General features: G+C 39.3%; 2 protein-coding genes and 1 pseudogene across 6 annotated transcripts in view; 2 read left to right on the top strand and 1 right to left on the bottom strand.

Annotated features, from left to right (window-relative positions):
• Positions 1-19,262, bottom strand: part of LOC120466787 (uncharacterized) — a 329,947-nt gene extending 310,685 nt beyond the window's left edge. The window contains exons 1-7 of one of the 5 annotated variants that reach the window (XR_016146796.1): positions 18,791-19,262; positions 18,365-18,472; positions 16,825-18,280; positions 16,546-16,724; positions 12,240-12,322; positions 11,924-12,085; positions 3,775-4,720 (exon numbers count right to left, since the gene is read on the bottom strand). Coding sequence is in view for 1 of the 5 variants with exons in the window: in XM_089120917.1 (XP_088977043.1) it covers positions 4,668-4,720; positions 11,936-12,085; positions 16,546-16,678 (336 nt within the window). In the remaining 4 variants the exon portion in view is untranslated. Of the gene's footprint in view, positions 1-3,774; positions 4,721-11,923; positions 12,086-12,239; positions 12,323-16,545; positions 16,725-16,824; positions 18,281-18,364; positions 18,473-18,790 lie in introns of those variants that run through there. The other 4 variants (XR_016146794.1, XR_016146795.1, XM_089120917.1 and 1 more) reach the window with 4 other exon arrangements.
• The window catches only part of LOC148971945 (uncharacterized), a 443,851-nt gene that overhangs the window by 92,273 nt on the left and 324,612 nt on the right, over positions 1-26,966 (top strand). The window lies entirely within an intron of this gene.
• On the top strand, positions 22,433-25,106 carry LOC148971948 (G2/M phase-specific E3 ubiquitin-protein ligase-like; annotated as a pseudogene).

Consider the following 26,966-nt stretch of genomic DNA (forward strand, 5'->3'; position numbering starts at 1 on the left):
CCTTTTGCCTTCAGAACTGCCTCAATTCTTCGTGGCATAGATTCAACAAGGTGCTGGAAGCATTCCTCAGGGAGTTTGGTCCATATTGACATGATGGCATCACACAGTTGCCGCAGATTTGTCGGCTGCACATCCATGATGCGAATCTCCCGTTCCACCACATCCCAAAGATGCTCTATTGCATCAGAACAGAACTGCCGCTCACTGGATGTTTTTTCTTTTTCGGACCATTCTCTGTAAACCCTAGAGATGGTTGTGTGTGAAAATCCCAGTAGATCAGCAGTTTCTGAAATACTCAGACCAGCCCTTCTGGCACCAACAATCATGCCACGTTCAAAGTCACTCAAATCACCTTTCTTCCCCATACTGATGCTCGGTTTGAACTGCAGGAGCTTGTCTTGACCATGTCTACATGCCTAAATGCACTGAGTTGCCGCCATGTGATTGGCTGCTTAGAAATTAAGTGTTAACGAGCAGTTGGACAGGTGTACCTAATAAAGTGGCCGGTGAGTGTAGACTGATCTCATGAAGTAGCGTGTGTATGACACGCCAATTCGTATTTCCATTTTTGGCGTGCTATCAAGACGCATAATCGCCTTTCAGCGTGTTTATGAACGCCGTTGACTTAACGTTATATAAATATATGACTTACCTCAACCCCGTCCCTAAACCTAACCGTCACTGGGGTTAATGGCATTTATGACTGTTCCCTTACCATCCTAGGAAAGAAAAAGATATGACTTACCTCAACCCCATCCCTAAACCTAACCGTCACTGGGGTTAATGGCATTTATGACTGGAGATTTGACTGCGTGTCCAGACACGTGGAATGACGCGGACGTTAATGGTGTAGACATATACGCATACACGCAGATACACGCGGATAGCTCAAAATGCGTGGAGAGAACACGCCACCTGACTCGAAAGTGGCGTATATGTTTACGCAAAAGTCATGATGTCATGTTGGTCAATAATATCTGTTTTCAACTTTTGCAGGCAGACACTAACAAGGATAAAGACAGCGATGGAGGCCAACAGGTCCTATTACAACCTCACTACGCATGGCCTTGGGCCAGAAATTTTGAAGGGTGCGTTTTCTTTAATTGATGCGGGCCTGGTCGAGGCAGAGAAACTCCACAGCCTCCAGAAGTAAATAAAGCATGTCAATTTTAAGGTGGTATCAGCTTGAGTAGCCTTGACAAAGAAACAGCCTTAGATTGTTTAATGAATAAACCACTTTGCACAATATAGATGTGATTAACCCTTGTGTTGACTTCGGGTTAAATTGACCCGTTTTCAATTTTTGTTTTATATCAGAAAATATGGGACGTAGAAATAAACACTGAAAATGTGTAAAAGAAAAAAAAAACAATTTAAAACTTTGGAAAAAGCAAAAACAATAATAATGTTATCAAAGTGTTTTTTGTGAACACAACACAAGGGTGAAAAAACATAATTTGCCAAATACATGTCAAGTTAAATCATAAGAATGTATGGAAAGCCTTGGTTTTGGACTGAGAATGTATCAAAGCATCAATGTTTTAAAGCAATTTTCTTTATTTGTAATTGTGAGTACACACATTTTTCTTGGGGATCAATGCTTTTACTGAATTACGGGACCTGTGTACTTACACTGCTTGTATTTGTACACCGCTGGTATAATTTACATTTCATATAGGTAAAACACTGCTTTTGCTTGTGCGATTATTGTAAGTAGTCTATATATTTTCCAAAACTTAACAAAACTTTGATTTAAAAGTATTAAGATAGTGTGTGTGTGCTGTGTATGAATGTGTGTCTAGAGTTGGATTGTCCAATAATATGCTACTATATTATTTGTGTTTAGCCGCTTTCCGACCGGAGGGACTTTTGCAGTTCCTAGAACTTAACGTTCCTATAACCCTTTTTTCTTGTGTTCCGACCGGACTAAATTGGGGATTTTTTAGTTCCTCAGACCGTAGTTCCTGTAACTCTTTCAGTACCTAGTCTAGAGCGAGGACTTTTTAGTTCCCTTACCCTAGGTCTACATTGATGGTTCAACTTATAAGTCATGCCCACTGTCAACACGGAACTTGCAGCACGCTGTCTGCCATACGCTGTTTTTTTGCAAAACATTACAACTAAGGATTAAGACAAACATAACGCATTCAACCAGCTAATTGCAAATGCTAGCTAAACTTACCCGTCGTTTTGTTTGCCTCCTGCGCTTTGCTCTTTTATCTTCTTCCATCATATTACTTAATATCATTTTACGCTGGAGCCTTCTTCTGTGTTTCTCTGTACAGAACTCAAGCATAATCTTTAAACGCCGCCGTTCGTTCTCCGTTATTAAGGTCCCGGCAAGGCGGAGGAAGGTCCTAGCTGTAAACACTGATGATGCGAGTGAAATACTGGAGTGAACATGGCTGTAAACGACTTTTGCTTCAGTTTGAAAAACCCCGGAAAGTTCTCCATAACAGAGCGAATTGCATCCCGTGTCTTGTTTCCCATTTCTGCGGTTGTTTCGGTATTCGGTTTTCGATTTCTCTAACCTACAATGTACTCCTCGGCGCTTAGCGGCTACGTCACGGCTCTCAGCGAACGGCTCTCTGTTCGTTGATTGGCCAGCTGTTTTCAGGCCGGTGGAAAACTGAAAGATAGGCCGCTATCTCAGACTGACTACAGGAGCGAAATGAAATTAGCGGAAGTAGGAAGTCTGACGTAATCAGGCTAGCCCAGACCACCTCGCAATGTGGTTTGAGCGATCGGATTCAAATCCATCTCAAATGCGTTTCGGGGGGCATTTACAGCTGGTCTTTTCGCGATCGGATAGCTATCCGATCACAGAAAACGCATTAAGTGACCAGGTGTAAACGGCCCTAACACTAGCTTGCTTCTGAAACAGTAGGCTAGCCTACCCTTAAGCTACAAGCTGCACCATTATAATATAGCCGCGTTTCCACCGCAGGAACTTTCCCCAGGAACTAGGAACTTTGGGGTGGTACTCGGTGTGTTTACACCACAGGAACCAGGGTCTAAATGAAGTTCTGGGTAAAACTTCTCCCCCCTCAGAAAGTCCCTGCTGGTGAGGTGGTACTTTTTTAGAGTTCAGGAACTTTCGGGGTGGGACTTTTGTGCTGAACATGCTGGTTCTCACCACGCTATTCTTTCTGCCCGATGGCACGCGTTCGTCCCATCCATCTCACGGTCAATGTCCGCTGATAACAAACGTCTCCTTTTATATCTAGCATTACGAGCTTTCTGAATACGCTTTGGGTGGTCGTCTCTTTTCTGTCGTTTTGTTAATTACCTCGTTAGTTGCTTGAATCTCCTCCATACAAAACTCAAAACAAAGGCGTAGGCTAGGAAGAGCAGTCACACGCAGTTCAACGTCACTACATAATCTTCCCGCCCCGGACCGGTACTTTAGTACACGGTGTAAACACAGTAAACAAGCGGTCTGGGGGAAAAAAAAAGTTTCTGTAAAAAAAAAGTTCCTGGGACAAATAGTTCCTGGTAATTGCGGTGGAAACGTGGCTTATGATATACTATGATGAAAGCAGGGTTCACTCATTCACTCATAGGTGCACATACAATGCTCCATTTTCGAGAATATTACGGGTTTTTTTTTTAAAAAAAAAAACTTCCTTTGAAATAATAACAGTTCCTCTTTCTGCGCACCGGTGGAATTTCGACGGTTGAGATTGGAAATGGTGGCCTCGCCTCTGCAATTCTCTCCTCTCTTGCGATTGGTTGTTAGATTGAAGCAATCACAAAAGTTTCTGCCCTAACTTTGAGTCAAGAAAATTTCCACCAGCATGTTTGGACCCAACAAATATGTTCTCAGACCCTAACTTGTGCCAGGAAAGAATGAAACGACTTGTTCATAGGTTTCTGCAAGACCACCAACTGCCAGGAGACATCTCTGCTGGTATTTACGTTTTCAGAGATCTAGCAGACACGGTCACATTTGAAGAAAGCGAAGTAGCAGAGTTTGGCATTACCAGGCTAGTCTACCTTTCATATTGATCTGCAATTATAATATTGCTAGAATCCAGGGCCATCGCCAGTGGGGTGAAAGGTGGTGATAAATAGTTACTGGACAACCAACATTTCATCAGTGGTACTACTAACCTACTGTTACCTTACATGACAATAGATAGCAAAATAATGGTCAAGCCAACATTTTTTTTAAGTCTAAAATTACATTTATAAGTTATTTGCAAAATCATTTTCCTCCCAACTCTATATTGTTGAGCTTTGGTGTAGACAGAAAGCTGTGCAGAATTGATTTTTTTTTTTTATTCACAAATAAAATAAATAATTGTGTCATGGGTAGACAATCAATTAAAATAACAAGGGCATGGGCATAATTATAAAAACTAAACAAGCTGATAATTTATATATACATCCAGTATATCCAGAATATAAATATGCAGAGCAGGTGTTGACCAGAAGGGTAGTGAGAGAGATGGAGAATGAGTTGGGTGCTATGTGAAGAGGTCTCAGAAGCGGCTTTTAAACATTGCTTTTGGTGTTTTGGTAAAGGGCAATGTTGGGTGGCAATCAGTTTGAGACAGGGCGAGTGAGGAGGTTGGGTTTTGGACCTTGATGTTGGGATTGAGTCTATTTTCCAGGACCCTCTCGATGACATCAACAAACTCCAATGTGTGGCGTGAAGACTTTTTTTAATATCCATTGCTTAGACTTCTTGAGTACACTTGGTTGAACCGTGCTTCTCCTGTAAATGACAAGGAATATAACACAGAAAATATAAATTAAGATTTGATTGTAGTAGACTCTCCCCAATAGTTATATTCCACCTTTCAGCAAAGTATGCCAATTCAGTTAGATGTTAAAAGGATAGGTCACCCCAAAATGAAAATTCTCTCAGTAATTACTCTCCCTCATGTTGTTGCAACACCGTAAGACTTCCGTTCATCTTCGCAACACAAATGAAGATATTTTTTATTAAATCTGAGAGCTGGATCACTCCTCCATAGGCTTCTGAGGAATTGAAACTTGCAATCAAACAAAATAAAGGACTATTCAACTCTTTATTTCCTTCTCTGTGAGCCTCGAGTGAGTTCACGTAGTGCAGCGTTTCTCAAAGTGTAGGGCGCGCCCCACTGGTGGGGAATAGAAACACGACAGGTGGGGCACTACAAATGGGAGAAAATGTGGTAATTTTGTGCCCAACTCTATTAGTTCCTTCATTTATCGAGCATAAACTCAAAACAAAACGATGACACTTAAATGTAAGCCTTACTTAACCATTTCACACGCAAGTTTAAAAGTTTTTAGAGGTGCCCGTTATTTAGATCGTCTCCCGTTATGGTTTCCATGGTGACGCGTCATTGCTTGTCACACCCATAGAAAGTATGGTCACAACGCAGCCACAGTAGCGCTGAATGACTGATTATCTGCGTTTATTTCACAAATTTGTTAACTATAGCAGGAAATATCATATATTCCGATTGTCGAATACAAGTAAGTGGATGTGTATTGTTGTTTAACACCTTAGTTAAGCTATACGCGATGGGTGTTAGTTTATACTGCATTTTAGTGAATCGGATCTGTTGGATTTAAAAAACGTCAAATTATCCACTTCTCCCAAGAAAGCAAGTGGCCAGTGAACTGGGAGAAGCATAGAGTAAACTTGAAAGTTACTTACACGATGTGTATTTGATGAGAATAACGTGTTGTCTAATTATAACGGAAATAATTATTATTGCCGCTTCCATAGACATAAGTATTTGACAAACTCTAAATGTATTGCTTTTTTAGTAACTTACTTATGTGGATTTAAATGTCTGAAACCTAAAATAAACATTATGTGGTTGAAAACATTATGTGGCTGAATAGTTTTGATGTCAAGCGGTGAGCGCTCTCCGTCTGTGGCTCAGAAAATATGTGTAGCCTACTACAGAACAGGCTCATTTTAGACACTAAATTAGTTAATCAATTAATTTTGAACTTTCAAAGTGCACAAGATTTATGAATTTATCTTTAAAACGTGCAAACTTTTCTTTACTTTACCCCCTGGGTGCAGAGGTCCACACCACACACATCATACTGTGGGAAACACAGTAGCTTTATGATAGTTTTCGAAAAATACAAAATAGCATTGTTATTATAAAAATACCTAAAATACAAACATTATTAGGATTTTACCACCTCCGCTTCGTTGTGAGCCAGGAAAACCCTGAGATTATTATTATTCTTTTTCAATTTTGTTTGTTCTTTTTGCATGCAGTTTGCGAAGTGACAAAATAAAGGTAATAAACTAGTCCACACTTTTATTTTCTCAGTTTCTGAATTTGATGTTATCAGAGGCAAAATACAAACACAATTGCATTATTATTATTTTTATATACTGTAATTTTTTTGTTTGTTTTTAAAATTTCATGTTGATAAAATATATTTTAACTTAAAATAGTTTATTACTAGATAGTTTTTTTAACTACGCCGATAGTTTTTTTTCCCGCCGTTATTTATAGACAGACGTTCACGGCTAGCTCTGTGCTGCTGGAGACTGCAGGTCACGTGCCCCGCCCTCCCCCACTAGCAGAGTGCAACCTGCTCTTCACAAGAATGGTAACTTAAGCTTTTAAAGCATCTTTTAAATGTTTGACTGCTGAAATATTGTCAAACACTTTGAAAATGGAAACACGTCGCCCTATAACTGTTATGTGCTTGCAACTATATAGCTAAGCAAGTTTGTGGATCCAAATGGAAAACGCGAATGCCTCATCTATAGACGAATCCGACGAGCGTTCTGTGTAGGCTGCCATCTTGTGGCGACGCCATTACTGAGCTGTTACACAGGCATATAGACATATGCACCGGTATGTAAACAAACCTCGGTGATAACGCGAACTCACCCTCGATGACAGCTACAGCCAGGCAGAATGACTTGTTGGTTTGATCTGTGACTGCAGTGGCCTCCAGTCACAGATGAAGGTACAAACGATCTTACAGATTAACGTTATTTATGAAAATAGCTTGGCAAGCTAGCTAGGCTAACGTTTGCTAACGAGGAAACTATAAAAAGATCTGTCCATTTGGCAACAATAAATAAATAAATGAATGAAATCAAATAAACAAATTCATGTTTTTCATTTGTGTCCATTATTTATCTCATTTTCACATTGCAACAGGCAAGGGTAAGGTAAAGTTACAGCTAGAAAGTATAATATCGACCAATTAGTGTTTTTAAACCATGGAAAGAGGTCAATATAACAGCAGGAAAACAATTATGTCACATAACGTTACATTTAGCTCATGAAAGCCATTTAATGACCATAGCATGTTAAGGCCACCCTTAAAAATATTCTTGTTTGCCGTAACCCGACCGACCCTGTCAATTTAGGGCCGACCCAATAATTTATTTTTTTCCCCTTTTAGTCCGACCGACTTGCCGGTTGTAACTTGCGTTCAGACCGACAGATTTTTTTTTTTTACTCTTCAAACGACTAGTTCAAATTCCATAAAATGATATTTTAGTTATTATTGTGAAAGTTGCTTATGTCTACAAACGTAGGCTACGTTCTTTCTTTTAAATAAAAACCTGTGGCGTCATAGTCATCTGATTATGTTTACACGATTGGTTTACCCGTGTCACACTGTCTATAAGGCTTGTACGTTCGCTTCGTTTCATTCAGTGTTCCCGCTTGGTAAACCCGGTATTAAACGGGCAACGGGGCTGAATATCAACCATTTCTATATATAATAATAATATTAAACAATTTGTCTGATGCAATTTTGCTATTCGCAGTCCAGAAGAGAGAACGATCTCTCACCCGGAGCCACAGCGCGCACAACACGACAGCCCTGCTTAATGAGTGACAAATTGAGGACAGAACATGGTTACACTTTAGATCATGGATATTATTCTAATTGTATTTTAGATTTCCGCTTCCAAAGATTACAAAAAGATAGAGATGAAACCATTAATTACAGACGCATTCTGTCTAGCGCAACTTCCTTCCCTTCACAGCGTTGCGCTGTCATTTCATCCTAAAACCCAAACGAACCGTCAGAATCACGACCGGTAATTGTTGTAAAATGCAGTCTGTACTGTTGCTAAACTGCGGACGCGTTCAATCATTAAAAGAGCTATTAAAAGCACAAAAGTCTGCGCAAGGTGATGCGTGCTCCGAAATGCACTGCAACGAGACAAGAAAAGTAGTCATTTTGGGCTTCAGCACAGCTTTGGACTGTGCGCATCTAAACTATCAAATATACATAAAATATAAAATGACCTGCTCTGAGATTAATTTAAACACAGTTTATGTCTTAAATGGACGTGAATAGTTGGGAGGATATGGTGGTGCATCAGTCATCTAGATCCGTACTCGGTCTTAAAGGGGCAGTAGTCTAATAAACATGTGACGATTGAGCCAGTAATGGGAATCAAACACAACAAAAGGCAGAGAAAAATCACTTGCAGCTCTTGAATGGTTAACTTAAACTTTAAAAAGCATTAATCTAACTATGATCAACCATGCAGTGTCATTTTACATTTGATTACTAAATTAAATTTCTTTTCAGACTACGCAACACACTTAACTGAAAAGTAGCTAATTTTAGACCTTTCTGAAATTAAAGCACTGTGTATATAGGCTAATTTGTATCTTTGTTTAATTGTATTCTTTGTTTCACCATGTGTTTGTACTTGTTTTTGCTTATATCTCATGTATATGGAAAAAAAAGCCTACACACTGCTGCATAACAAATAGATATTTATTCATTTTGTGACTGGCCTAAAACGTAACCGGTTGTAGGTTGCATTAACACCTAGCGGTGGATGCACAGTTTGAAGACCCAGTCAGTGACGTCACAGTATGCAATTAAAAAAAAAAAAAATTAATCATGAGATCACCATGACCAAAATTTTACTTTTTTTTTACACTGAATCCTGGGGAAAAAAATATAGACCTACCTACCGACCCTTTTAAAAAAAATTTTTGCTGTTACTGCAAACCAAAATATTTTTAAGGATAGCCTAATTGAATAGAAAAAATAGCAAGACAGGAGATTTTGCTGATCACTATATCACATATTTATTATATATTTTTTACTTATGTCATTAAATAATTGTTATTATACGCGAATGTCCACGTCTTGTACTCGCCCAGGAAATCTGTAAACCATACGGCACCAGACAGGGGCAGTCGACCCGGGGTTTTCACAGTGTTTTCTCTTCAAAATTGAAATTTTACTGCCACCATTGAAACAATTTATAACGGAAACTGTTTACCCACTCGATATTATACAAGGGATAACGTTGTAACGTTAGTGACAGTCGTAAATCGCGGGCTGTTTATTCCAGTGGACGCAAGTTGCAACTAAAACAATAGGAGGCAATGGCGCAACGCTACCCAGCAACAGCTCAGTAATGGCGCCCCGCTTACTTCCGGTAGTTTCGCCGGATTCGTCTATAAAACTTAACTGCTTGCCATTGTATTAGGGAGCTGCAATCAAATAGCTAAGGTGTAGGCTATACAGTCAGTATGCATTAGGGCTGTCTATGAATATTCTAAATTCGAATATGTATTAATTTTGAAGGTGAAAATTAATATTTGAATGTGGAAAAACACGCAGTTGCAGACTAATAACGTTACCACAGCTGCACAGCTCGCTCGGAGCGCTCACTGTCGGTTCTATACTGTGAAACTTCAATCACTGAATGAAGCCTGCTATATTTGGGACAAGAGTCGCGACTCAACCTTAAGGCCAATTTATACTTCTGCGTCGAGGGTACGCCGTAATGTGCGGCGTTGGCTACGCACGTAGGCGACGCCGTTATGAGCATTTATACTTCTGCGTTCAGGTCTTGTTGCTCTGCAGTACTGCTCCGAAACGCTAGTTGGCGGCAGAGAGTTTTAATGTTCCACTGTGTTTAGACTCTTCGCGGCTAGGGTACTACAAGCAATATGGATTGAAAGAGAGTGGATCATGTTGGAGTTGGAGCTTATTGAGGTGGAAAAACAGTTCACTTTAGTGAAATTACTAAAATTGAAAGGCAAAAATGAGAGAAGACGTCGGAGGAGATGGTACGTGTGGAAATCATAGACAGTGATGGAAATGCGTGAGAAGGTACGTGCGGAAATGCGTAGGAGGAAATGCGATGCTACCAAGCCGACCAATCACCGATCTTGCGGTCCGCGTCGTCGCGACGTGTAGTTACATTTTTGAGGAGGTGCGCGTCAGGCGACGGCGAAGGGTACGCGCAATGGGACGCGTCTGTGCGTATGCTACGCCGTACCTACTGCGCGCACCCTACGCAGAAGTATAAATTGGCCTTTAAATTGCTTGCACAAAACTCTTGATCAGCACTCAACATTTGTTTGTTGTTGTTCATTTAACCGACGCGCAGCAGCAGACAGCGTGTGGGCGAGAGAGAGAGAAAGAAAGAGTGGGTCCGGGGCGAGACAGAGTGAGCTCTGTGGTGATTTACTTGCTTTTTACGTTGTCAAATATGTTTAAACTCAAATAAACTATCTAATACTAGTAGTTATGTCTCTTTGTATTAATATGTCCTGTTATTGACGTAATGCGCGTCAATAACAAAATGCGCAACGGGATGTTCGAATGTTTTTTAGAGGGAATATGTGAACGCCATTTGAGCGATTTTGACAGCCCTAGTATGCATACGGGTGCCGTAACGAACACTGATCATAGGATTAAGTAATGCCAACGTTATTCTGTGCTTTTTGTGGGAGATTTATTCAGCGCCCACCTGAGGTTTGGACGCGTATGGTGTGCGTCTCCCTCGCCATCGCAGTGATATTACAGACTAGACATGCTCATTTTATTTTATGTAGAAAAAAAGAAACCATGGCAGTACATGGTTTGTTTCTTTTAAAATGAAGTAAAATGTGCACTGTGCACTTTATTATGCTGGTTGCTACTGTGTGCAATAGTGTAATTATTTAATTTATGCTTAAATATTTATTTTCAGCACTGAACTTTTTTTGTTCAACCTCATGTTTTTAATATTTGTTAAATATTAATTTTTTAAGTTAATTAAATGTTACTTTTATTAAATTGAGACTTGTAACATTTGTTAACATCATGCCATTTTGATGATGTAAATTGAGGGAGCAAAATGTATCGGCTCAAGAAAATTGGCAGCCCGTATCGGTCATTGGCTAATGCTGATAGGAAAAAAATCGGTATCGGCACTAAAAAATCCATATCGGTCGATCCCTAGCTCAGGCATGCACTTCTGTCCACACGCACCACTGTTCTGCACTCTATCCGGCGAATACTCCCGTTGCAGGAACACTTGTAGTAGTCCAAGAAGAAGCAAATATTTATTAAGTAGCTATAACGAAGTTATATGTTAAGTATTATATTTCACCAGATTTTATACTGTAAAACATATTCAAGCGCGAATGAGAACCGTTTCGAGTGGGATGCTAGGTGTGCAAAAAATAAATAAATAAATAATTAGAATATCACATTTTCAAATCGAATACCAACCCATCGAAAAAAAATATTCGAATATTCTGGTCCTGCCCTAGTTAATAGTGAGCATTACCCTCATTGGGGGCTTAGCTCCCTAAAATGAAAATCCTAGTGACGCCCCTGGCTGTTACACTACATGAACTATCTTGAGGCCCACAAAGAAGGAAATTAATAGTCTTTCGTTTCTTTTTTTGCACACAAAAAGTATTCTCGTCGCTTGATAAACTTGGACTATTTTAACAATATCTTAACTAACTTTTCTGGGCCGGCAAGTTTCGATCGCAAGTGATCCAGCGCTAAGATTTTAATAAAAAAATATCTTCATTTGTGTTACGAATATGAACGAAAGTCTTACGGGGTTGAACAACATGAGGGAGAGCAATTACTGACAGAGTTTTCATTTTGGGGTGAACTAGCCCTTAAACATTCTAACTTTGGTAACCGGTATTATAATATTTGAAGAGCATACATGGTAACAAACCTGTTACTGTGGTGGCTTGTTTCCCTTTCACAATGTTTTTGTTATGGTCGAGGATGGCGAGGTGGGACCTCTCGCTCATTCCATGGCATGAGAAGGCCTGCCGCTTGGGGAGGTATTTCAGCACAGCACTATGAAAGTTCTCCTGTGGCCCTGTGTGCAATTACAAAGAGGAAAAGAGGATGGATCATTGGTGAAGATCATCTCAAACCCAACACTCTGTGGTGTTCTGAGAATATCAGCTCAAATGGATAGTTCATTCGAATCAAATGTTGAACACACAGAGAAGGTTTGAGATGATATTCACCAATGATAGCACGCGTGAGATCGCCAATCGACTACTGTGGGCTTCGACCGAACACAGGAAGCAAATAGAGGTATGTGTGCTGGCTGAAATAACATCATTTTTATTAACATAGCTGCCAACTATCACGCATTGGCCGTGAGACACCCGCATTTGATTGGTTTCACACGCTCACACGCCACACCCCCGATTTCTCACACTGAAGTGTCAACCCTCCCGTTTTTTCCGGATTTATCACGCATTTTAGCTCTTTTACCGTCTTCCCGTGTTAGTATTTCCCATAAAATATCCCGTATTTTTACACTCTGATCGCTCGCTGTTACAAAATAGCTTTGCACACAGCTCGAAGTGAGGTCTTGCGCACCCAACGCGTCATTTTTACCGCGCTCGTGCAGACGCGTCGAGTATAAACAAGGCTTTATTCCATGTCGGCGCGCGCTCTGATCGCTAGGTGCAGAGAGACCTCTCCCAATCATCTCTGGAAGAAGCAGCCTCCCCGTTTCCCTCGTAAGCTGATATTAGGATTTAAACATTCTCTATGGTATTTTTTTTAATGACAGTGCTCTCTCACACACACATGTATGTAGGCTAGTTATAAACTCTTTAGACTTTTAATGATTAGTGCTTTATTTTAAAGTTTGAGAGTAAGAATCGTGAGAAGAAAAAAAAAACACCTTATTTTGGGGACGGTTGACAGCTATGGGTCGGTCAAATGCCTGAAAGATAAGTTTATCTATTGATCTACCTGTTGAGCCACTAGTTATACCGCAAATTAGTTACAAATCTCCCGTGATGACAATGTCGACTAATCATTGCAGCCCTAGTACTGTCAACTCGCTGTCAAAGATGCATTTTGAGACAAAACATGTATTGCATGATTAATAATAATTTATTAATATTGTTGCCTGACCATCACAGAAAGGTAACACAAACCTGTTTCAAGACATGGAAATAATTCCCTTATTAGCACATGCAGAAACTATTAAATTGAATTTTTCTATAAAGATAATTGTTTTGTTAAGGAAAAATGACAAATGTTTGAATGTTCAACCTGAGATTTGTGAAATGTTCACCTATTTGTCATGATATGTTCTGACAATAAAGAGTAGTATAAACAACCTTTAATCACAAACAAATCTTTTTTTCACAAACGAATCAATTTGTTCATTCCGTTCGTTGAATAAACCAAATGACTCGAAAAAAGATTCGTTCATTTTGATGAACGAATTCGAATAAGAGAGTCACGAACGCGCATCACAGTACAGAGCAAGGCAAACATTTGAGCTTATAAAACTTAAATTTTGTTATTTTATTTATTAAATGAGCGATCATTTCGCTTGATAAGACCCTTATTCATCGTCTGGAATAGGGCTGCAACGGCAATAAAAAAAAATTGTCGACAAATATCTTTGTTGTCGAGTAGTCGTTTGATCTCACGTAACCTAATGTAATGGTGTGCAATATCGCGATTTGACCGCTATGGCGCTAGAGTGTAATGCAGCCCTTACAAATGCGGTAAAAGAAAAAAAAGCGTGAACTATGACGGAGTGCAAACGAATACGAACTAGCAAGGTTTGGCAAAGTTTCATAAAATTTAAAACCATCAATGCTGTTGGAGCACTTAAAGGAACACTCTGATTTTTTGGGACTTTAGCCTATTCACCTTACCACCCAGAGTTGGATAAGTCCATACATACCTTTTTCTAGGGCTGTCAACTTTAGTCGACTAATCGGTCGATGCCGTCTTGGCCGACTGACATTCTTATTGGTCAACCAGTTGCATTTTTTTTTTTACCAATAGAAATACATTTTCAATGATTTACTCCTTGATATTTATTCCTTTACAAGCAATTATTTATTACTGTATTCTAAATATAATTAGCCTATGTTTTGTCCCCAACTTTAAAAAGCTTTAATTTAGGCTATTTTTGTAACTGCGCCACAGTTTAGCGCACACACATACACTCGGGAACCGCACCTGTGGCTGGCTGCGCTGCTGCTTCGCGCTCGGTAAGGGATGCTGTATTCATTCAGTTAGAACGCTACTTGTTTTGGCTTTAGTCGTCAAAATGTCCAGGAAATCTAAATCTTTTGTCTGGCGGCATTTTAAAACAAAGACGACAAGACTGTGGAGGGAGGCGATCGTGTTGCTCCATTATGAGCGCGCAAGTCGCGCACGTACATTTGAAATCGAACTTGAGCGCGCAAAAGACGTGAGCAGCCTTTTAACGGCTTTATCATGCTGACTCAATAGATTGTGTTTTCTTAATGTTTTCGTTTTTATTTGCACACTTGACGCATTTGAAAATATCCCAAATAATGCAACAAAACGAAAATAAACCTATACGCGGTCCTATAATACAACCTATTATTAGGATTGTTTTTAGGCTACTTGGGTTTTTTGTGTGTTGTTTTAAAACGCCTTGATCGTCAGGACTAAAGTTAACCCATAGCTTTGAAAGTAAAGAAGAATATAAAGCCTGTATAAACGAGAGCTTTTGTTAGGATTTTTCATTATGTGGCAGATAGCAGTTATATTTTTTGTAGCGAGTGGTGTGGTCAGGTGCGTGATTGTGACTGTTACTATAGACCTAGGACAGAGCTCCTCACTTTTTGCAGTTAAAAAAAATCACTTAATTTTCAAAGAATTGTATTGTTATTATAGTTTTATTTATTTGTGATGTTTTTTCGTTGTTGTTTTATAATTGCTCAATGACAATTGTTTAAAAAACGTTTAATCAAAACATCACGTTTTTTTTTTTAGCCGATTAATCGTTGCGCAGGACAAGACTTTGGTCGACTAAGGATTTCTTTGGTTGACTATAGCCCTACCTTTTTCATCTCTGTGCGTGCTATAAGTCTGTTTGACGCACCCACCGCTAGCCTAGCTTAGCACAAAGACTGGATGTAAATGGTTGCAGCTAGCATACTTATTCAACTAAGTGACAAAATAACACAAACATTTTCCTGTTTACATGTTGTGATTTGTATAGTCATAGAGTGTACAAAAAACAAGGTCACATGAGACACAGACATCTTTTAACCATATAAATACTGGGAAGTATATTTTCTGAAGGCGAAGCACTGCTACTTGGCCAGGGTGATAACTGCATCACCTGAGATGCACCGTGACGAGGAACAGAGAGTTCGTTCAGAGTTGGAGTAATAGGCCTCGTTTACACTGCATGGTTCAAGTGACCCAAATACGATTTTTTCCTCTCATGTGGCACAGATTGGATATGACCAGTGAACGTGCAAGCAGGAAAAAAAACCGTATGGATTCCGATTTTCTCAGATCGGATTCAGGCCTCATTCATATGTGGTAATAAATCGTATATGAATCGGATACGTGCATTTGCGTGTGCCATGTAAGCAGACAAATCGGATATTCCCCAGTAAAGCGAGTCGTACGCCATTAAAAAGTGCGCGATTACAGGCGCGATGGAAGAAAGGATACACACAGTGGAGCAATGCGGAGGTTTCATGTCTTTTGAGTGTTTGGGGTGAAGAGTGCAGGCAAAAATGCAGGGTTGTTACAGAAATAAATCCGTTTTTGAAGACATTTCACGAGATACTGTATGAGGCATCGTTTTAAGTGCTCGTGGCAAGAGCCTCTCCTCTTTTTTCTCTGCTGTACGAGACCAATGTTTTGATGACTTACTGAAATATTATTACACTATTTGATTTATTTATTCAAAAACTAGGCTACTAAAAAAAAAAAATTGTTTGTAATAATGTGACGGCACATCCGCATTTCATATTTTACTAACGTCTTGTACCGTTAAACATGGTATCACGTGGATAAATAATCATATGCAAATGATATGCAGATGAGGATATTCATAGTAAAACTAGGCGTTGTAATCTCCATTTATGGATATTTCGGGGAGCGCATTCTTCCGCTGACTGGGATTTATAAAGTGAATTTTGCGTAGGTTCAGGCGTACGTACGGTTGTATAAATCTGAAACCGTAAGCACACTTTAAGGATGAAATACACGCAAAGTTTTATACATGAGGCCCCTGGACTGGCAGAATCGCTTGCTCATTTATACCTCAAATGCTAAATTCAGTCTACTAGACGTTCTCAGTTTATATACTATTGTACTAGAACCTAAATTAAACATTTAAATAAAAATTGTAATCCTACATTATTATTCAGTTTGGGTAAAAGTATATGGTGTTTTATAAATAAAAAATATATAGAAAATAAATATTTGTGTTATTAATAAGTGGTTAGAAAAAATAAAATCAGAATCGGCATCTTCAAACTCAAGGAAAATTGGAAATTGGTGCATCTCTAAACATACCTTTGGCTGTGTGCCAGATGACAAATTGGTGTTGGATATTAGGATATTGTTCCCTCATTGCCTTCCTTATTGATAAAGAGCGGTCCGCAGTCATCACCTCCACATCAAGGCCAAAGTCCAGAAGCTCCTTCATTCCCCTTCTAAAACCCAGTGGCTCCAAAGCTAATGGCCTCTGTAGACTAAAGATTATAGTTTAAGAGATTTGATATTATCTAAGCTTTCAACATATTAGCAGTAATTTTCCATTCTTGTTATTCTGTATCCATTTATGTATCTTACCTGCACCAGATCTGAGTGTATTATCTCCTTTGTATCGTCCAACATGAACGTTTAGTGACAGTTTTTCGCATTGAAACCTGGCGAGTCACATCGGCCATCACTCGCCACGTGTGACCTCTTCCCATCCTCCTGTTCCAAAGAAACTCTTGCCAAGATTTCTGTTCTTTCTAGGGATGCGCCGATCCGATACTCAGGATACTCCGATACTCAGGATCGGTATCGGCTCCGATACTGCCATTTTTGCCGGATTGGGTATCGATCAGATGAGGCCGATCCAAATCCGATATTGTGTGTATACTATACTATGTTATTGTTAAAGGGTTAGTTCACCCAAAAATGAAAATTCTGGTAGTATTTACTCACCCTCATGTTGTTCCAACCCCGTAAGACCTTCGTTCATCTTCATGTGACTTCAAGCGCATCATTCTCTGCTCGGGATGCGCATAAGCGCTTTGTGTCGCACTGTTTTGGAGCCTTTCATATCATAATACAGTGACGGAATGACATTATTAATAGCCTTTCTTGTTCTGTCCTATCTATTATATGTTGTTGCCTCATTAAACATCTGTGCTATTCATTCAAAACTTGTTGTCTCAATTTTTTAGTAGCCATGGCTGTATCTAAAATAATTTCTTTTTGATTTTTTTTACCTTGTTTTTCATGAATGTATTTTACAACAATACAAAGAGCAATGTGTATTATCCACTAATCTAGTTTATAATAGCATTTTTGTCATAGATTATGATCATATATTTTTTGGATTTGTTGTTTATCTTTATAATGAAGTTGTCTGTGTTAAGTAGATTGTGTTTAACACACAAAAGAGTGATTATCAGAGTTATCATAGAAATTCTACTTGATAAAAAAAAAAAACTGCGCTGCACTGGTGACGGATCGGTATCAGTCGATACTCAAGATTTTTTGGTATCGGATCGGTTGTGAAAAATATGGTATCGGAGCATCCCTAGCTCTTTCTTCATAAAAGTTCTCAACAGCAGGGTCCAAATACATGTTCTGGATGGTGTAAAATGTAGTTTGTCCAATCATTTAGAGACCCATGGTTTTGCACCAATCTGACAGTTCTTTGCATGTTCCAACCTTGAATAGAACAGCTGCCGCAAAAAAGGAGATTCACCCCCGGCATTCCTCTAAGATCAGCTGAAGATGTCCAAGTCCCCACATGGCCCCCAAGACAAATCCAATTCTCCTTCCCCGTGCCCCAGATTCAAAGACGACCTTAGAAAGTATTTGGTTTCCCGCACGTCTGGCAGAATTTGAATATTGATGCGAAGCTTGATTTCTTAACAATGATCTTCTTTTCATGCCTGTCCTGTACACCACCTTCTTCTTCTTCTTCTGATGATGAGGAGGATGATGTGGGGGGGTTGGTTGACTCAGGCTGATTGCTTTCATCGACCGGACAAACTTCAATGCTGCTGGCACTCGGGCATGGTGACTGTAAAATCAAAAAAGGTTTATTTTCAATGTTAAATTACACATTAGTTTTAGAATTACATTAGAGTATGCTGTCCACACTTACAACCACTGCTGTTTGGACAGGGGTAGGTTTCTTGACTGGTGGTGAGGTTATAAGAGATTGTTCACCATTTTCCGACGACACCAAAGCAGGAGCAGACACTGTTTGAGTCTGAAATGTCATACATTCAATAACGTTAAAAACATAACAATAACGTCTAACGTCAAACATGGTTGATTTACATCGATACCAGCAAAATTATATAGAACATTTCTAGCGTCTTTCAAACGTTACATTGCTAATTTGCTTCTTCACTGTAGGCGAGTGGATATTTAGTGATGACGACACATTAACTTACCACTAGCAAGAAAAACATGCGGAAGACGGCTAATTTACTTCGTAAACAGCCAATTTATACTACTAACATTAACTCATTTGTGATGTTGTACTTTACCGCAGACGACTGTATCTGAGCAACTCCTAAGTTACCTCCAAGCGAGTGCGTTTAGCGCTGCTAGAGCCAGATGCTTCAGGCTGGTCCTCGTCCTTTGGAAAGGTAAACACCGACGGAATTGCGGTATTCAAAAGGGCGACTCTCTTCATTCCCAGGACATTTAATTCAAAGTCTTCCTTTTTGAAATGTAGACTGCAAACCTTCTTGTTTTTTAGGTCTTCCATGGCTGTGTCTGGTAAATATATCGGGTGGTTAATCGCTCTTAGCCACTGTTTGCATCGCTCCACATCTCTCGGTAGGGCATGAAAACTTACTTTTTGTCTTTTCCTGGTTCGGACTGAACATCCCGGTACCATGCAATAATTAACCATGTCAAAATAAATAGTAACGAGAAGTAATTCAATAATGATTTCGGCAACAAAATAGATCTTCTATGCGTGAAACTAATTTCAAACTCGTGACGGAGGAGTGATTTGTTTGAATCTGAGAAACGGTGCGGCGCGGATACTTCTTCTTCTTCCTTGAGTTGATTGGCGGTTGGGAACCACCATTTAGGAGCATTACCGCCACCTACCGGACTGGAACAGATTTTGTGCAGACTAACATAAAATAAAATAAAAAACAGACAAAAGTAGCCCTCAAACATAGCCCTTAATCCTGTAATTGTGGACAAAACCTGTAAAGGTGTGATCCTAACTTTTATTTATTATAAATGTTATATCCCTGTCTTCGATACATTTTGTCTATCCATTTATGGTGTTTTTTTATTTTTATTTTGGGGGTATTTTTGAATGTATTTACTTCAAAAAGTACCATATTTTCTATGTAAATTATGCTTATTTTTATGTTTTTTTAATAACATTAAAATATCATTCCAATAAGTTCTTAGAGCTAAACCTAAAGATGAAGTGACTTGCTGTCACCTGGTGTCTTATTTTGGCTTATTTTAGAATGCTGTAATTTACAGTTTTTCCCATTAATTTCTATGGGTGCCCATTTTTGACCCAAATACAAGATTAAGGAGGGGTTTTTTTTCACCCACTTAACATTGTAGAATTGAGTAAAAAAAAAATCGTGTGTGTTCAGGAGGCAAACTTAGGAAAAGTAGTCAAGTCTTGTAACTGCTCAGATCAAGGGTAGTAGGCTTTTTTAAAAAAATAAATCAAAACTATTTTGCCCACATTTGTCCAGAATACGGTTTTAGGGTTAAACCTATATCCTTTCCATTATCCCCGCATTTTTCAGATATTTAATGAGGTGTTTTGATATTCCCCATGCTTTATCCCCAAGGAGATTCTCAACAGTGAACTTAGCTTTCTTTACAGCTGCTGCTAGTTTCCTCCTTGCCTCCACATAACCTCTACACTCAAACAGGTCTCTATACTATTACATTTTGTACATTGTCCAGTTGGGTGTTTATCTATTTTATAAAGTGAATAGTTAAGACCTGTCTCCTATTCTTAAGCGCGTAAAGACTGTCTGTCTTTCAACACCCAGAAATTATTAAAATATAAATAAAATATAAAAATAAATACTGTAATAAGTGATCAAAACATCTAACTACAAACTTAATTTTTCTGCTACTTTTTGCCGGCTCTCTCTCCTGGCTTTTGCACACTTTAAGGTGTTTCCTGCGTTTTAATTAAGTTTTCAAATTCAGCTTATCCTTCAAGCAATAACTCTTGCTCTTCTGTGGAGAAAAAAAGCAGAGCGCGCGCTCTTTGGCCACGGCGAACAGCCAATAGCAGCGTTGCTGATCAATGTTTCTAGTATCGATACATATCCCCTTTTAACCCAGCGCATGAACGTGCAATTATCTCAAATAACTCAAGCTATACTAATCATAACCTGCAGGAGTGTTCGAAGAACCAAATTAGCCGGATCATGATGAGCACGATCATATTATCTTGGATGTCTCATTTGATCTCGGATGTTTTAAGCAACGTACGAAGAACGGGCCCCTGATGACCAAGAAAAGAAAACAAACAGCTACACAAACCACAATTCTCATCACACGATTCACGCATAGCACTCACTGACCCACACCACACAATGTTCGACAGTGAACCGACACAGAACAGTAAACACAAACAGATTAAATAGGGAGACACTAATGACAAGAAAAGGTGAAACTGACTAGACAATAATGACAAGACGAGGATAACAAGGGGGCGGGGTTACTTAATGAGACAACACAAGCACATGGCCCAAGCAATAGGCCATGTGCTTGTACACAAAACATGGGTCTGTCATTATCCTGCCACAAGACCAGAGAAATCAGAAATGATGGCAGAATCCATGCTTCCCATGCTTGCTTAGATTTCTTTTTGATTATTTGCTGTATATGTAGGTCAATTGATGGATTTATAAAAAACCACAGAGGAATATCTGGATATGGGCTGCTGTGATATATTTTATACTGCAGAGGCCAAGGCTTTCTGCTTTTGCATTGCCCACCCATCCAAAATTAAAGCAACTACTTTTAGTGTGTTCCCAACATTCTTCTAATATGGCTTTAGCGAGATGAGAACTACAGTGTCCCTGAAGATTAACCCAGTATGTTATCATAATTTTTGTTCTTCTTATCCTTAATGGCTGTTCCCCCATTTCCACGTGCATGGCAGCTACTGGAGAGGTCTTAAAGGAGTAATTCACTTTCTTGACACTTTTGGTGATAATTTACTCACCCCCATGTCATCCAAGATGTCCATGTCTTTCTTTCTTCAGTCGAAAAGAAATTAAGATTTTTGATGAAAACATTCCAGGATTTTTGTTTCCATATAATGGACTTCAGTGGGAACCAAATGAACAAACTCTCCTTTTCAAACTCATTCATCAAAATGAACAAATCTTTTTCCGAGTCAATTTGTTCATTTTGTTTGTTGAATCCACCAAATGACACGAAAAAGATTCTGATGAAAGATTTCGAACAGGAGAGTCACGAACACGCATCACAGAAGAGAGCAAGGCAACCATTTGAGCTTATAAAACGTAAACTTTTTTATTTATTTTTAATGAGCGATAGTTTCCCTTGATAAGACTCTTATTCTTATTCATCGTCTGGTGTCGTTTAAAGCCCTTTGAACAGTTTGCACTGAAACTGTCTTTTGGACCTTGAACCATTTGGTTACCAGTAAAGTCCATTATGGAGAAAAATCCTGAAATGTTTTACTTTAATATAAATGTACTTTAATAAACATAACTGGTATCATAATGCTGTCTCAAACTCTCCATTTTAAAGGGATACTCCACCGGGTTTTCATATTAAACTATGTTATTCCCTTAACTAAGACGAGCTGATGCATACCTCTCTCGTTTCAGTGCGTGCACTCTATCGCTCTGTATTGCCGCAAAACTATTTTAGCACTTAGCTTAGCCCAGTGCATTAAATATGGGCCAGAAAGAGAAGCAACAAAACACTTCCTCGTTTTCCCTATTTAAACACAGTTACTCGATTAGTGTAACTCGACCTAGGCTGGTGACACAAAATAAAACGTTGTGTTTTTCTAAGCGTTTAAAATTGATGACTATATTGTATGGCGGAATACCATAAAAAAGTGCTTTAGAGCACTTCAACTTGGCGCAATAATACCTTCACTCGTGAAAAGTCCTCTTACCGGCTCCCGCTTCCTCGCTCTCCCCCTCCCTCTTATTTCCTTCAATGCAGCCAACGTGACATGCGACAAAGCGGGAGCCGGTAAGAGGACTTTTCACGAGTGAAGGTATTATTCCCAGATAGCAAACTGACATTGAATCAACGTGGAAATATGACATCGAAACAACGTTGATCTATCATTGTTTTGCTCATCGAATTATCGTTGAACTAACGTCAGACGCGTCATTCTTTCAAAACTAACGGAAAATCAACTTGAAATCAACGCGTTGTTTCAACGTTATGAAAGCAAACCAATTTTCGATTTTCATTTAGCTTTGAAGAATGCCGCGTCTGACGTTGGTTCAACGTTAATTCCATGAGCAAAATCAACGTTGTTTCAATGTCATGAGAGACGTCGTTTCCACGTTGATTCAATGTCAGTTTGCTGTCTGGGTTGCGCCAAGTTGAAGTGCTCTAAAGCACTTTTTTATGGTATTCCACCAAACAATATAGTCATTAATTTTAAACGCTTAGAAAAACACAACGTTTTTTGTGTCACCAGCCTAGGTCGAGTTACACTAATCGAGTAACTGTGTTTAAATAGGGAAAACGAGGAAGTGTTTTGTTGCTTCTCTTTCTGGCCCATATTTAATGCACTGGGCTAAGCTAAGTGCTAACATAGTTTTGCGGCAATACAGAGCGATAGAGTGCACGCACTGAGACGAGAGAGGTATGCATCAGCTCGTCTTAATTAAGGGAATAACATAGTTTAATATGAAATCCCGGTGGAGTATCCCTTTAATCACAATTTGACAGTGAAGAGGATATACTGCGATGGCTTGCTGCACAAGTTGACACCTCCAAAGAATTAATTATCTGTGTGTCTAGAATTAACTTCTGTCACTGTGGAAGCGACAAAAGCTCACCAATCCACACTTTAAAGGTGACATTCTGGAGTCGACACAGGCGCTCTCCGTAAAGAATTCCTGACAGGTGAGGATTTTTGCATCTGATACCCTTGACCACAAAACCTTTGCAATGTTAATTAATTTGGTCTGATCAGATTGTTTGTTGTTGGAATGTTGCCGAATTATTATAATAATTTTTTCACTATAGAAATGATTAGTGACCCGGCTCTTTGAAGGAGAAAATGGTAAAGGAAAAATGCCCAAGTACTCACTAAATGACCTTGACGATGGACTGTTTCGGTAAAGCCCCTTTCACACAGAGATTCCAGAAAATACACGGATAATGTGACCCAGCATTTGTCCCGGAATTGTCTGATTTCGGTTCATTCACACTGCCAGTGATTTGCCGGGATCTGTGTGTGTGTTCACACACAACCCGTAAAAATCCCGGGAAGACACATGACGTCAGGATGAGACGTATAACGGACGCGTCGAAAACATGTAAACGCGCATACCGTACACGCACTGGTGAACGATCTCAGCTTCAGTACGGATAGTGAGGAGCTCCTGGTCTCTGCTTCGCTCCAGTTTGCAGTAGGGGTGTCCATGGTTAACCGGTTAACCGATTAGCAGTAACCGTTTTAAAATTGCATAACCGAGTGAAACCTTTTTGCTCGGTTAAGTGGCGTCAATACATATTTGCACAAAACTTTTGCGTTTTTTTTTTTGATTGTCGATAAAAAAATATTGTGAAATGACAGCGTTTCTATTAACGGTGTTATGCGACTAAAACATTTTTTTCCTTTCGCGATAAGCCATTCCAAAAATAATGGCATTATTATTATTTATGGAAGGAGACGTGGGTGTCATCCAAGCATTAATGGCAGGGACAGTCACAGAATTCTGTGTGTTTCTCCCTCATTTCTGCTCCGCGGTCTTGATTGTGGCATTTCTTTGAGGTTTTGTCTAGGCTATATTCCTTGTATCTTGGACTGATTACGGCAATGTTACTAGGTCCCCAACCCGGGATCAATCCCAGAAGCAATCCCAGGTCGTGTTTGCGTTCACACAGAAGGCGTTCTGGCAATTTGCCGGCAATTTCCTGGGATCAACTCGCTGTGTGAACGGGGCTTAAGTGTCATTAAAGAAATTTAAGTCATTAAGGAAATAGTTCATCGAACATTGTTTAGATTAGGAGTCTATAAAAACAGAAAATTCTGTAAAAACAGAAAATAAAGTAAATCCCTTGTTCTGAAGAAAACAAAGGTATTATTTGAACATTATTATTGGAGTTCTAATCTATTCATTTTTCTTTTTTTGGCGAATACTCCAATTAAGAGCAAATTCCTTTGGAACATGAGTTTTAAATGTAGTTGCTGACTGTAAAAGTTGTATTTCATTTTTCTGTTCTTGTTACAGAGTTGCTGGGGAAATATTAGCCGTAAGTCTCGCACAAGGTGGTCCAGCTCCACGATTTCTACAGGAGTGGTGTTACAATTACCTGTTAAGTGGAAACCTTGAAAACATCATGGTGGATAATGTTAATGACATGGAAGTTTCACCACTGATTAAAATGGTATATATGAAAATAATTTGTGATTATGTACTTTTCTATTGCTATGCACCTTTTATGAATGTTTCAAGAAAACCTAAAATTCTTTCTAGATCGAGGAGACTTCAGACCTGTTAAATTACTGTGAGCAAATTACGAGCTATGGCTACACTGGTCCTATAAACAAGGAGAAAATAAATAGGTATCGCTTCATGCATTTCAGGATAGTTCACCCAATTTATTATTATTTTTTCAATTTTGTTTTTCTGCTTACCCACAGGGCATCCAAGATATAGGTGACTTTGTTTGTTCAGTAATACACAATGATTTTTAAAGGGGGGGTTGACTGCGATTTCACTTTTTTCATTTTAAATAGTGTGTAATGTTGCTGTTGGTGCATGAACAGTATCTGCAAAGTTGCAGCGCTGAAAGTTCAGTGTAAGCAGAGATACCGTCTTTTAAAAATCAGGAAGTATATTGCCTACAAAAATGACTCGATTGGGACTACAGCTGGGTTTTAGACGTCACTAACCCATACGTTTACATCAACCCTCCCTCCGGAAAATGCAAAAAAGGGCATGGCCATATTTGTAGTAATTTGTAGCTAGTTTGAACTACAGAACTTAAAGATCTCCCTCTTTTCGTTTTTATTTTAATTTTATTTTTGCTGCAGATTAAATGGTTAAACTTCTGTTTCGCGCAGGTGCAGTGAGGGGAAAAAACACTGAGTTTAGGGCAATCGGTTCGTAGCTTTGCTTCAATTGTGCGATATAGTCACGAGGAGCGACCAAAATTTCTGACATGCCAGAAATTCATCCGACCATCCCATTGTCGATCGTGAGAGGTTAATCGCCTCTCGTTTCTCCCTGTACACTGCACGAACACTGCACGACAAACGACGCACGACAAAGCTGAAAATCGGTCCGACACGAAAAAGAGTCGCACAAGTCAGAATTCGGCTCAAAATCGGACGAAAATCGCACAGTGTATGCCTGCCTTTAGGGTTACAATGCTTTTGGGAATCGCAGCCCTGCACATTTTGTCTTTTTTGTAAGCACCTGATTCAGGTCATCAGCTTGTTATGAGACAGCTCCATGAACTAAACAGTTTATCAGACAAGAGACATACAATATGTGTAGAGCAGTGGGTCTACAGAACTGGACTTGAGAACCACTGTGTTAGAGAAACTCTTCTGGGGCCGTATTCACAAAGAATTTTAAGGCTAAAAGTAGCTCCTAACTGGCGAATTTAGGAGCAAGTCCTAAAGATAATGGCCGTGTCACTCCTAACTTTAGGACTCCTAATTTTTTTCACTAAAAGTAATTCATGAAGCATTTTAGCCCTAAAAGTAGCACCTAAGTCTGGGACAGCTTAAAAGAATTCGAGAGAACTACTAACTCACTAAGACCTATTCACAACCCAGACAGCAAACTGACATTGAATCAACGTGGAAACGACGTCTCTCATGACATTGAAACAACGTTGATTTTGCTCATCGAATTAACGTTGAACCAACGTCAGACGCGGCATTCTTCAAAGCTAAATGAAAATCGAAAATTGGTTTGCTTTCATAACGTTGAAACAACGCGTTGATTTCAAGTTGATTTTCCGTTAGTTTTGAAAGAATGACGCGTCTGACGTTGGTTCAACGTTAATTCGATGAGCAAAACAATGTCAGATCAACGTTGTTTCGATGTCATATTTCCACGTTGATTCAATGTCAGTTTGCTATCTGGGAAAGGATTGTAGGGCACACCAGCGCCTCTCGCAGTTGTCCGGGGTCCGCGAAACAAGCGGGAATGCTGCATTGATCTGCAAACAAATCCTCTCCCATGTCTCACGCCTAGTTTTTCTTGATATCCCAGTGCCGAATTTCACTTTTATTATTATCATAATTTTTTTTTTAGCACCGACTGGGTCAGCAGCAGTAACTGATCCTGCGTCCAGTTGGGGTTTCTTTTTCATTTTGGCGAGTTCATAATCCACCGTCATTCAACTATTACATTACTTCAATAGGAGCAACATTTCCTTGCTTTAAGTAGTCTAGTTAGGCTAATAGAATGTCAGTTAAAGCAAGTGTTAATGCAAGTGTCGTTTTTTCATTATTAGGCAAGTGGTGGTTTTCATTAGGGTATTAGGCACCATAAAAACGCAAG

This window comes from Pimephales promelas, chromosome 16, assembly GCF_988280905.1.
Source record: "Pimephales promelas chromosome 16, fPimPro1.hap1.1, whole genome shotgun sequence".
Lineage (NCBI taxonomy): Eukaryota > Metazoa > Chordata > Actinopteri > Cypriniformes > Leuciscidae > Pimephales > Pimephales promelas.